The 12,292-nt window shown below is 52.4% G+C and overlaps 1 protein-coding gene across 1 annotated transcript; it reads right to left on the bottom strand.

The window, feature by feature from the left end:
• Positions 1-2,416: 2,416 nt before the first annotated feature.
• On the bottom strand, positions 2,417-10,841 carry CNPY3 (canopy FGF signaling regulator 3). Its single transcript, XM_055406218.2, has 6 exons — positions 10,585-10,841; positions 7,014-7,137; positions 6,100-6,196; positions 3,738-3,860; positions 3,387-3,504; positions 2,417-3,099 (listed from the first exon to the last, which is right to left on the bottom strand). Exons 1-6 carry the CDS (start codon positions 10,751-10,753, stop codon positions 2,882-2,884), a joined length of 849 nt encoding a protein of 282 aa, XP_055262193.1. The 5' UTR covers positions 10,754-10,841; the 3' UTR covers positions 2,417-2,881.
• Positions 10,842-12,292: the final 1,451 nt, after the last annotated feature.

Genomic DNA, 12,292 nt, shown 5'->3' with positions numbered 1-12,292 from the left:
TTCCTTAATAGCACAAACCAGGCCATCAGGAGATGGTCAAGAGGGATTCTGCTGGCTCTGCCGCTAGGATTAGTACACAGAGTCCTTCTTTAAACCAGTTAGGCATGGACTGTCCATCTGTCAGGGAAAAAAATGTGCTTTTCTTTCAGGATCAAAGAATAAGAGTAGGAATTTTGTTTGTACTTGTGAACTAAAGTGATTTAGGGCTGCTCTGACGTGTGGACAAGCTGTGAACTGCACAGAGTTTCCGCATTTAAGGGGTTTCCAGTCAAACTCCAAGCCTCAGGGACTTGTCTATTTATCATTTTCTGGCAGGAATTCTGGCCAAGTGCGAATTCTAATTTAAGTGTGCATGGTGTCACCGGTCAAGTGTCTTAATTCTAACAAAACTTTTATTAAAACAACTGTCTGACAGAGGGGAGTCAAAGGTGTAAAAAGCACCGCTAAGTCACAAAAAGATGTTGCAGGAACCACCACCCAGGGACTTGGAAATAAAGAGAAGCTGCCTCCTATGAGCTGTGCCTTCAAACAAATACACAGGGGCCCTGATGCAGCCACTTCTGAGCCTACAGAGCCCCAACCCCTGAGACTTGACTGTCACTGAACTTGAATAAACTGGACTTGTGGCTAGTCCACTAGTCTTTGAGGTTCTGGATGATGAAAGTCTTCAACAGAGACACATCCTCTCTGAGGTGCTGACAATTCATGTTTCTGAGGACAAGACTTTCTTCCAGTGTGCCTTCATTGAGGTCCCAGCCCCTCTTGACACAGCATCCAAATTTCTCCCAGTGAAGTGGGTTCCAGCTGACCTCCTCCTAAGAGCCAGGCCGACTCCTAGATCCCCAGACTGGCAAGTCTGAGCGGCACCCAGACATCTGTCTGGCTGACAAGCATCCAAGTGACTCGGGTCCACGCAAGGGTAGAAGACACTATTTTGACTGGGTTTCTACCAAGGGGACTGAGATCAGGTTCACTCGAGCTCTGCCAGACCCCTCACCTTACGGAGAGAAGGGGTGTGGGAAAGCGGGAGGTTATACTCAAGCTCAGAAAGGCTGCTATGTGTGGTGGGGAGAGGGAAAGGAAAACCTGGTAAGTGGATCCTGCTCTTTCTTTCCTAGGCTGGGCCAGGGAGAAGCTGCCTGCTGGGGTGGGTGGGTGGAGAGCTAGTGTGCAACATGCCTGGCCTTGTGGGGACCGGGGGATGGGGTGCGGGTGAGGGCGCTCATCCTCCAGCAGCCACACAAAGAGCAGAGCGGTCACCACGCTGCCCTCCCTCCGGTCCGGGCCTAGGCCTGGGATTGGCCTCCTGGTCTTTGTCTCATCCTATTCACAGGACGAGCTCTGGGGACAGAATTAAGCCAAGCACTGAAGAGCTGTGGAACAGTGACAGGAAGGGAAAGTCAGGGACTGACCACCAAATTCTAGACAGTCCAGGCGGCTGCAAATGGTTCCCTAGCCCTGAGTTCCAATGCCTGACCCCTCCCCAGTCATCTCCTACGCTGAGAACAGAGTCCAGGATGGGACCAGAGTCTAGAGTGGCTTCTCAGCCCACAGCCCCTCCAACACGGGGACAGTCTCCGCACTGCAGTCAGTGAGGGGGGCACCAGACCACAAAGAATCATCCTCTCAGGGCCTGCTCCAAGCCTCAAGACTCAGGGCAGCAGCAGCTTCCAGTCTGCTCCACTCTCTGTGGCCTGGCTGTCCCCAGCCCTGGGGAGGGGACCCCAGAGCATCTTTGCCAGAAGCTGGAGTCTGGGGCACCTGTAGGGTTAAAGCACAGACTACCCGTGGCCGTCACCACGATTGCTTCTGACGCCACCACTGATCTCTGCCCTTAGGACAGACCGGGAGGTGCCTCCCACCCCTTCTCCTCAGAGGCCAGCCTTGCTGTTCGTCCTCTGCTCCCAGAGAACATGGTGTAACCAGTGTTGTTGGGGGCTTGGCTGTCCTCCCCTGTGGGTTCCAAGCACAACAGCCAGGGAACACACAGTGGTCATGTGTGGCCATCAGGGAACAAGGGTCAAGACCAAGAGGCCAGAAGCCAAGAGGCAGGACGTGGAGAGGAGGGGCTGGGGCTGGTGGGTCACCAGGCACACTTTACACAACCAAGGGGAAGGCCTTGCAGGGGGAGAGGGGAGGCGGGAGGCCAGGAAGGAGTGAGGACGGCTCTCCTGGCCTGAGCAGCTCAGGGAGACCACAGGCAGCTGAGGGGCTGGGCTGGAGCTCTATGGCCACCCCATACTCAAGGCCCAGCCCTCACCCCAAAGCCCCAGGGCCCTCCCTGCGCCTGCTTTCCCCACAGCTGGCAGGTCTACAGGAACATCCGCCCATCCTCAGCCCCCAAGGCGGGAGCAGAGGGCAGGAAAGACTGGCATGGGGCTCCAGCCCCTGTGAGGAGCTGAAGGGGACTCAGAAATCTGAATGAAAAAGGCCGAAAGGTTTTTACTCTGTGAGCCCCAGGGGAGGGCCGGGCAGAGCACAGGTGTCCACCAGAAGAGGGGATTTGTAGAGGAGGAGCTGGCGCTGGAGGAGCGAGGGGTGGGGGGCTCTGGAGCCCCAGTCCCGGTCCAGCTCAACACCTGCCCGCCGGAGTTCACACTGGAGTCCTGGGCAGTCCTGAGATCACGGGGCCCGCCTGAAGTCTGGGTCGGGAGAGGAACGCTGGGCAAAGGAAGAGGCTGGCCCGGGCTGCCCACAGCTGATCCGAGTTCTCCCAGGGCTGGAGTTTCCAGCGGCAGGAGTCTCCTGGCAGCGGCAGGAGGCGGCACCAGCCAGGTAGGCACCGCTGAGGCCCCGCGCTGCTCCGTCTGTGGGAGCTGGGGGCCCAGACCCTTCGGCTCCCAGCTCAGGTTCTCCGCCAGCAGAAGCCGCTGGGTTAGGCTCAGAGCTCATCGGGGGGGCTGTGTGTGAGCGGGGAAGCCTTCTGGATACCCTCGTCCTCCTCGGGGCTGGGGTCTCCCTCGAGGCTGCCCAGCTCCTTCCTCTGTTTGCTGCCGCCGCCGCCCAAGGCCTTGGCCCGGCTGCTCTTCTTCTTGGATTTCTTGCCTCCCAGGGCGGCTGTGTCCCCTTTCTTGCCAGACCACTGTTCTGCCAGGCAGCCTGCGGGGAGGAGGAGAGACACCCTCAATGGGCTGGCTGGCTGGGGGAGGAGCTCAGGCTGCAGAGTCACCGGGGGCAGTGATGGGATCCGGCCCCAGCTCTGCCTCGCTGCGGCCCGTCTGGGGGGCCTCTGAGGCAACCAAGCCCTGAGTCTGTCCTGTACCATCCAGCTCCCTGAGGATGGAGGCTGCAATGCCCCCATTTCTTATTTCTCGTCCATCCTCTCCTCACCCACCTCCCCTGAGCGGGGAGCGTGGGGGGCCCACCCCTTCCGCCCTCGGACTCACTGGCGTCCTTGCCCTTCAGCACATGGTTGGCGCAGAGGAACTGAGTCAGGTCTTCTTCCTGGTGGTTCCTGTACCAGTCCTCGATCACCTCCTCGAACTCTTCCACCAGGACGTCGCACTGTTAACCGCAAGGCCTCATGTCGGCAAAGCCCGGGCCTGACCTCTCCCTGAGGAGCCGGGCGAGCCTGAGCCTTGTCTTGCCACCCACCGGGCTGGTGGCTGTGGCTCCCCCCGAGGAAGCCGCAGCCAGGGGCGGGGTGAGACAGCTTGACCACAGTCCCCCGGGCCCCGGTGGTCCTCAGCCACTGAGGACCCACCCTCACCGAGCCCTGGGGGCGGTGGGGCCCCTACCTGCTTCTTGAGGTCAGCCACCTCTGCCGAGGTCTCGTTCCACAGCTCGTAGGGGATGTCCATCACCACCTTGACCCCTTTATGCACCAGGTTGTGCAGCGTCTCAAAGGTCTCTGACATGCCCTGGAAGAGGCGACGGGATGTGAGAGGCAGGGACCCTTCCCCTCCCTGCCTGCTCCTCTCCTGGTGGGGCTGGAGACCCAGGGACCCCGCTCAAGGTCAGGACCCTCTCCAGCTTCTCACGCTCATCCTCACCTTCCCCTCCCCGCTTTGAGGCCTGCGTCCCACAACCCCTCCACACACACAGCCTGTTCTGCCTCCCCACACCTCCTCCTTTCGGAAAGGTTGCTCTCGGGGCCCTTTGAGCAAATACTCCTTTCCAGGATAATAAACTGGTCTTGTCTCTTTCCCCTCACCGTGGCCTCCCCCATGTCCAGCCTACTCCCTGCTTCTGGTTCTTCCCACAACTAGTATCTTTCCTTGCTGGGAAGAAGCACAGGCGAGGAAGGGAAGACTCTTGGTTCTGTACCAAATTATTTCTGCCAGCCACCTAGGTCTTCTCCACAGAGACAACACACTGCCTGTTTCTTCTGTCTCCCAGAGACCACGGATGCGGACCCAAGCCACTATGCACACAGAAACAGCCTCTCCTCCACCCCCGCTTCACCCCCACATGAGCAGCTGTGTGTATATATCATACATACTATTCTGCACCCTACGTTTTTTACTTAACAATATCCTTTGGAGAGGGCTTCCCGGGTGGCTCAGTGGTAAAGAATCTGCCTGCCAATACAGGAAACTCAGGTTCCATCCCTGGGTCAGGAAGATCCCCTGGAGAAGGAAATGGCTACCCATTCCACTATTCTTGCCTGGGAAATCTCATGGACAGAGGAGCCTGGAGGGCTATAGTCCATAGGGTTGTAAAAGAGTTGGACAACTTAGTGACTAAACAACTATACTCTGGAGGTGATTTTAGTTCAGTTCATAAAGAACAACCTCATTCTTCATTGTACAGTTTGCCCAAGAGTCCACTGAATGGCGAATTTACTTAAGCCCTCCCCTACTAGTGAATGGTCAGGCTGCTTCTAATTTTTTCTCTATAGAAAGTAAAATTAAACATTGTTACATCAAGCATGGGTTTATTACCAATGTTAATACAAATTATAAAGATAAAAACTAGGACTTCTGTGGCTTAGAAGTATTCCTCTAGGTTTCCCAAGGGTTTCTGAAGGATCTCCTTTGCTAGAAGGGTACTTAGATGGAGAAATGTGGGAGACAGCTCTTCTACCGGGCATAGAAGATGCAGAGATAAAGAAACAGGCACTTATAGGAGTGGCAGGAGACACATGAGCCTCCAGACCCCCTACAACCCCCTCTGGATCCTTCTGGAAAGACACATGGCAACAGGTGCACGGGGAGGGGTATGGAGCTAGGTGGGTAGGATGACATCTTATCAATGTCCAGGAGTCCTGGCATCATTCAGCCACAGAAGAGAGTTTATTGTCAGTTTATTATCAAGCCACACCCTGGAATTGTGTGGCTGGTAGATTCTGTGTATGAGTGGTGAGCTCACACAGGTGTACTGACTTCTGAGCCACTGCATCCGTGTGACACAGTCTTCAAGCAGAATGTGTGAGATGAGGCAAGAACAAAAGAAGAGGAAAGGGAAGACATCCAGTTTTTGATGGGACTTTAAAACCCTGGGCCAGGGCAAGATTGCTGTTGTACGGATCTGTTATCCCATCACACATCTCATTTTAGATCAGAACTTAAACTGACTCACTTTATTTTTTCACACATTCATGCACCTTTCTTTTGTGGATAGAAAAATAAATAGTACAAGGGAAAATTTAAAAAAAAGGAAACATGGGCCTTGCTGCAAGGAAACTCATTCTCCAGTGAATGAAGCATTCATGTACATGGTGAGTGCAATAAATGTCATAAAGGTATCATGATGGAGGTCCAGGTAGGGCCCCATGGGCCCAGAGAAGGGACACTGCATTCATCACCCCCTCCCCAAGAGCTTTCTAACATCTCCTCTAAACTCCTACAGTTCTGCGCACCCTGAGTTCTCCCCACACAAGGTGCCCTGGCCGCCAGGGGGCTGCCACCCTGGAGCGTTTCTGTCCGAGGCTGCGGCAGGACCCCCAGGGGAAGGCCCAGACATTATCAATGTGCCACCTGCACTGGAAAGTCAGGCCACTCAGGACGGGAGGGGTGCAGATGGCAGCGGATAAAGAGCAGGGAGCTGCCAAGGAGGGAAGCTCCCATGGCATGATCTTCTGATGGCACCCAGGCCAGGGGACACACTGAGACCCAAAGCCCAGCCCCCGTGGAGAGGAAGGGCATATACAAAGCCAACCTTAGCAAATCGGTTGCTGCCGGTCCTCTCCTTGTGCAGGCTGTAGTCCAGGAGCCGCTTGCAAATAGTCTCCGTGACTTCAATTAACCTTAAGTCCCTGCCGAGACAGCAGCACAAGACAGTCCCTCCCTGAGCTCCCCTCCTCGACCCTGCAGGTTAGGGTTCCAGCCCTCCAGCCCTGCTACCCCAGCACCTGCACGGCTCACCAACAGGAAGGCAGAGCTGGGAGGGAGATAGGTCATCAGGGGGGCTCTGAAATGCTGGAACACAGACCAAAGAGACACAATTTTAACAGCTCTATGGGAAGAAAGTTGTTGTTGTTTTTTAAATCTAAAGTTAAATGATGAGCTAGATTTTTAAAAAAAAAAATAAAGCAAAATGTATGGATATTTGATGTCGAGATAGTGTTTCATTTTAAAAGGATGATCATAGTTGATGGAAATGCTTTTTGGTTTGTTTTCAATATTTATACCTGGCAAGATTAAAAGTTGGTAAGCCTGTCTTTTCTGGCTGCACTGAGCGGCTTGCAGGATCTTAGTTCCCTGACTAGGGATTGAACCTGGGCCATGGCAGTGAAAAATGTCCAGCCCTAACCACTGGACCACCAGGGAATTTCCTAGCAATCCTATATTTTTAAAGGTTGGTCCATAAATTCCAGTCACTGGGAGTCACTGGTGAGGTCCAATAGTCTTGCTTTTACAGATGAAGGATGTGAAGCCCAGAGGCACTTGGGGATTTAGGAAGGCCATACAATTAGTTCAGGGTAGAATCAGTGCGCACACCTGGGTCTCAGTTAGAGCTGCCTCCTTTTGGTGGGTCGGCCTAGCGGGAAGGGAGAAGGGAACTTCAAGATGCTGATGCCTCAAGGAACAAAGCAGAGCAGGCTGGTGCCCCTCTCCCTCCCCTCTACTTACGACTTGGTATATCTGACGCCTGAGGCCTTCCGGTCCAGGATGCCATAGCCTGTGTCGATCACCTCCTTGGTCTTTCCCGTTTCCTCAAAGGCTGACTTCAGCTCCACAGCGACATATTTACACACTGGGGTAAGAAGACACAGCACCACCTACTGAGTGCATCTGAGTCTTTGCTGGGAGCCGGATCCCAGGAAAATAGACCCAAGGGGATGCTTCTCCAGGACTGAATTGAGTTGATGCTTAGGGCAGAGAAAGGAGTCAGCACCAGACCAGCTAGTACAGTTTAGTGGGCAGACCAGCAGTAGAGTTCAGTGGGTGAAAGTAGGCTCCAAGATCCACTGCCCCCTGTCTGCTCTGGGCCCTTACCCTACTACCTCCATTTTTCCCAGGTCCTTCCTGTTACCCCCACAATCATTTATGTCACTGAAAAGAATTTCAAACATATAGAAAAGCTGAAAGAGTACAATGAATAACCATATACCTTACACTCACAATCAAGAGTTGTTAGTAAAAAAGAATAAAAATTAAAAAAGAAAGAAAAAAGAAAAAGAGCTGTTAGTAAAAAAAAAAAAAAAACCACAACAGTGATTTACCCCTATTTCTGATTTATAATATAAAGCAATATCATAATAATACATGTCAACAATATACATATTGTTTTTGCTAAATCATTTTGAAAATAAGCTGCAAGACATCATAATCTTTGCTCCTAAACAAGTCATGGAGCACTTCCTGAGAACAAGGACCTTCCCCTACTAATCATAAAACAATCACCATGCTTGGAAGATTTAACAACAATTCCTATCTCATCTAATACTCAATTCATGTTCAAATTCCCCAATTGTCCCCAAGATGTCTTTTATGGCTGTTTTATTTCCTGATTTCATATGTTATTTCAACACCAATTCTCTATTCCTACCAAGTTAATTTGCTCCACTTCCCCCCACAGGCCTGTTTCAACTGTTTTTGTACATTTATTTTCTCATTTCCTTCTTCTTCAAATAGTTATTAAGCAACTCCTATGTGTCAGGCACTGCCTGGGGATACAGAGAGGAAAACAAGGTCCCTCCCTCCCAGATACTCAGTCTAATGGAGCAGAAAGAAGTGTAAACAAATAATTACCATTGCATAAGGACTGCTACCACTGAAAGTGTGCAGTGCTTGGGGACTTAGGGAAGTGCGTGATGCCCTCTAGGGCTTCTGGGCTTGTCTGTCCTTTCTCTCCACCTCATCTTAAAAGCCTGCTCCCCGAGGAAGCCCTTCTGGATGAGTCCCACCTGCTCGTGATATCACCCTGAGACTCTGTAGAACCCATGCTCTCACCAAGGGCCTTGACCATCTCATGTGACTCTCCAATTAGACTACAAGGGCACTCAAAGGGAGGATCATGGGCTGGATTTCTTCCTTATTCCTCTATTTTGGGACTTGGTATGTGCTGGATACTTGATAAATACTGCCCGGAGAGACTGCGCTTGTGATCGAGCAGCTTCTGATGTCTCTGAATGGAATATGATCTGCAGGCTAAATGTCAACAGCATTGTTTTAACAAAAGCAGAGTTGGATAGAAAACCAATTTACCACCGAAACAAACAAATCCCCTGCAGGCCTGCTTGGTGAAATTTTGTAACATATGCATTAATAGATGGCTTGGAGAACTTGGAACACATGAAGATTCCAAAATGTCAGCCATTGATCTCAGAGTCCAGGATGAACTGAGGGTGTCTCACCTCCCTGGCTCTCCATCCAGGACCATTGAGGCTCCTGCCCTCTTCCGTCCTGTACTCTGTGTGAGCTCATCGTTTTTCTGACTCCTGTGCTCCCCCTCTCCAAGAAGCTCAATATGTAGTATGCCAGGCCCGGGGGGTTGGAACCCATCAATCCATTTCTCTTATATCCATCAAGTACAACCTTGCTTCTCAACTCTTCCAAACCTTACCTCTTCAAGACCCACTCTGGGGATCCCACCCAGAACCAGACTTGGAGGAGACTCATGGCATAGACCCTAGATCCCTGTGAACATCCACCCACTTCTTTCTGGGCAGGTTCTCTTTCCTCTGTGCCAAGGCCTCTTCTACTCAGGTTATTAAGCCAGAGGCAGGCTTTGTGGGCCAGAGAGTCAGCACTTAATAACTAAGGTGTCACAGTGATAAATAAAAGTAAATATACACTTCGGTTAAACCATCCCGTGACTGAAAATCCCTTTTATTCTTTATCAATTACCTACAAAATCAGGTTGGATTAGAATGATCTAAAGATTTTTGCCAGCTCTATGCTTTTATGAGTCTCCTATGGAAAAGACGTGTGAGCTTCTTAGGCTGTGAGACAACAAGAGAAACCATAAGGGCTCTTTGGCATCAGAATAAGATAGAAAATGAGAAGGGGAAGTGAAATCCCCAAAGGATCTTAGCTATGGCCAGAAGAGTGAAAGGAAGGCATTATAACCCTGTGACTGTTCAAGAGAGTGAGGGAGAAAGCACAGGCTAGAACCCATACTGGAAGGCTGACCAGTGAGGTCAGCTCATCTCTGAAGCAACCCCCCTTTAATCTCTCAAATGAAAGGATTATGCCTCCCAAACCACCCACACTTCCCAGTGCTCAGGAAATATCTGGCTGGCTACAGGCTTTGAATTAGGATGCAACTGGTTTATAGCCAGCTTTCAGGGGTGAGGGGCTGGGCTATTAGAGAGGTGAGAATGTAGGAGTGTGTGTAAAAGCCTGAGGACAAAGCTGAGAAATGGAGAGGAGGAAGAAAAAGGTAGGCCCTTGGCTGGTGTGTGTGCTGGCATGCTTCTCTATCTCCCTATCCCTGTTTCTCTCTCACGCACACAAGTGCCACACTTCCACCTCTCTGTCTTTGGGATTCACTCGCTTCCCATATCCCTAAAATCTCCCTCTCTCACAAGTTCCCCCAGCTTCTATTTTTCTCCTAAAGTGACCCCTTAGGTCTCAGACCCTCTTCCTTCCTCCACACACACCCACAGCACCCCAGCTTCCCCCACGTTCACTCATGTCTGTATGTGAACAGGTTCCCAGACAAGGTCCCTTGCCTTGGAGGAGCTCACGGCTAGTGGAGGAGACAGCCAGTGACACACAACCGGCTGTGGTCAGGGCACAAGGGGAGCGTCTCAAGTTCTTCCCCCAAGGCCGGTCATGTGAATCTTTTCAGTTCCTCAAATGTGTCCTTTGCCTGTAGGCCTCTGCATCTGTGACTTCGCGTCTCTTCACTCGACTAACTCCTAACCACTCAGGGCTTCCAGGAGGAAGCCTTTCCCCGCATTTGGGGTCTAGGTTTAGATGCTCCTCACCCAGCCCCCAAAGCCCGGCGCCTCCTCTCTCATGGCATCTACCACCCCCATTATAACTGCTTGTTTTCACCGATTTCTGAGCTCCAGGTGCACCGAGATCTGATCCCTCGGGCGCCCCTGCGTTCCCAGCGTCCAGCACAGTGCCAGGCACAGAGCCGGTTCCAGGAGCGGAGACCCGCTCAGAGCCCGGGACCGTCCCTCCCCGAGCCCTCCTCCGCAAGCCCCGCCCCCCAGCGGGACGCTCCCCACGGGCCCCGCCCCCTCACCTTCGCATTTGCTGGGCAGTCGGACCCAGTCGGTGTCCTCGGCTCGGGCCTGCCTGGGGCCCAGCTCCGGGGCCGGCAGTAGCAGCAGCAGCAGCAATAGCAGGGAAAGAAGCAGAAGACGGTGGGGCCTGGGTCGGGGCCCGGACGCGGGCTCAGGTGTCTGCTCCATGGCCCAGCCGGACCCGACCCGAGCGGACCCGGGCTGTGTGCTTCCTCCGGCTGCGCGCGCTGGGCAGCTTCCTGGAGCCGCTTCCGGGACTGCACACGTGCCTCGACGTAACCAGGGCAACGGCGAGCCCCCCCCAGCCCGCCAGCACACCCGCTCCCCCTCCGGCTACCTCGGCCCGCCCCCAGAACGACGGAGGCCCGCGGACTTGGCAGCCAATGGGCTTTTCGGGGTTTGCCTTCTAGCGAATGGGAGGGCAATCTTTTTTCGGCTTCGGCCAATGAGAGAACGGATGGTGTCCTCAGTGACCTATGGCAACATCTTTTCCCACCTCCTAACGGAGGCTCTGGGAGGGACTCGAGGACCAGGATTAGCGGAGAGAGAGCAACGCTCCGGTCCGGAAAGGTAGGGGAAAGACAGTTTTCACTGCCTTCTCCGCCTTCTTGCACGCCAGTTACCCCTGGGATCATAGGGCAGCCTGCCCTATGTCTTTTTATTATTATTATTGCTTTTGTTGTTACTGTCACTCTAGTAGGCGCTGTGGATGAGACTTGGACGATTCAGAGTCCCCTGCCTTCAAGCAGCTTTCTTTGTGCCCAGTAACCCTAGGCTTCCCCGACAGCTTAAACAGTAAAGAATCCGCCTGCAATGCAGGAGGCACAGGAGACACAGATTCGATCCCTGGGTGGGGAAGATACCCTTGAGGAGGAAATAGCAACCCACTCCTCTACTCTTTCCTACAGAATCCCTTGAACAGAGAGACCTGGCAGGCTAAACCCCATAGCGTCGCGGACACAACTGAGTACGCACACGCCTGTCGCATAAAACCCTAAGTTTTAGAATAAAACTAGAATAAATCATTTCCTCTCTGAGCCTCAGTTTTTATCTGGTGACAAAGTGATCCTCCTAGCTGCTGTTCAAGGCTTACCTGTTCCTGGGAAGCTCGAACGGGTTAATAGAATTAAAGCTTATCGAGAGGATTGTAAAAAGTTCATGCATTAACTTTCATATTAGTGTGTTGATCTCGTTTCCTTTTCTGACTTATTATTTATATCTTTGGATTCTGAGCTCCCACAGGCAGGGACTTGACTAATGAACGATTGATTTCCCGTCCACATCCCCGGCATCAGGGCGCTTGGCACAAGGAGGTGCTCAGTGAAACCTCCTTATGCTGTGTCATCAGGAAGAGGACTCTCTGGGCTTTGGGGGATGGCTTCATTCTGCCCCTGAGCTCAGTGGTCTATGGACACACACAGAGCAAGGCTGCTTCTCTGGGAGGTTGCCTGGAAATTCCATTTTTGCCCATAAATCCCTGTTTCCAGTGCCTCCTGTTTCCTTCCTGGAGGTTGGATATTTACAGTATTTTATAAAGACTTTAAAGGACTGATGCTCAAGTCTATTGACTTGTCATTTCCTCATCTTAGCTTCTTGCTCCCAACAATTCCGTGGCTGACAAGGCACTCTTGTATAGGCAGGAGTTGTGGTGTGTAGAATTCCACAATGTAGAGGATCAGATCACCATCCTGAGGTCCTCCATGCTCT

The sequence above is a fragment of the Moschus berezovskii genome, chromosome 23, assembly GCF_049115385.1.
Source record: "Moschus berezovskii isolate FMDL1 chromosome 23, NW_MosBer_1.0, whole genome shotgun sequence".
NCBI lineage: Eukaryota > Metazoa > Chordata > Mammalia > Artiodactyla > Moschidae > Moschus > Moschus berezovskii.
Note: the sequence above shows the minus strand (reverse complement) of the source record. Positions and strands in the feature narration are given on the sequence as shown.

Bases quoted from the DNA above. Each gene is read 5' to 3' on its own strand.
- CNPY3 (XM_055406218.2), bottom strand. From the start codon at position 10,753: ATGGAGCAGACACCTGAGCCCGCGTCCGGGCCCCGACCCAGGCCCCAC. The intron at 3,861-6,099 runs GTTGGCTTTGTA...CGCCTCTTCCAG, and splicing joins GCAGCAACCGATTTGCTAAG to GGCATGTCAGAGACCTTTGA. The intron at 3,505-3,737 runs GTAGGGGCCCCA...TGCGGTTAACAG, and splicing joins TGGCTGACCTCAAGAAGCAG to TGCGACGTCCTGGTGGAAGA.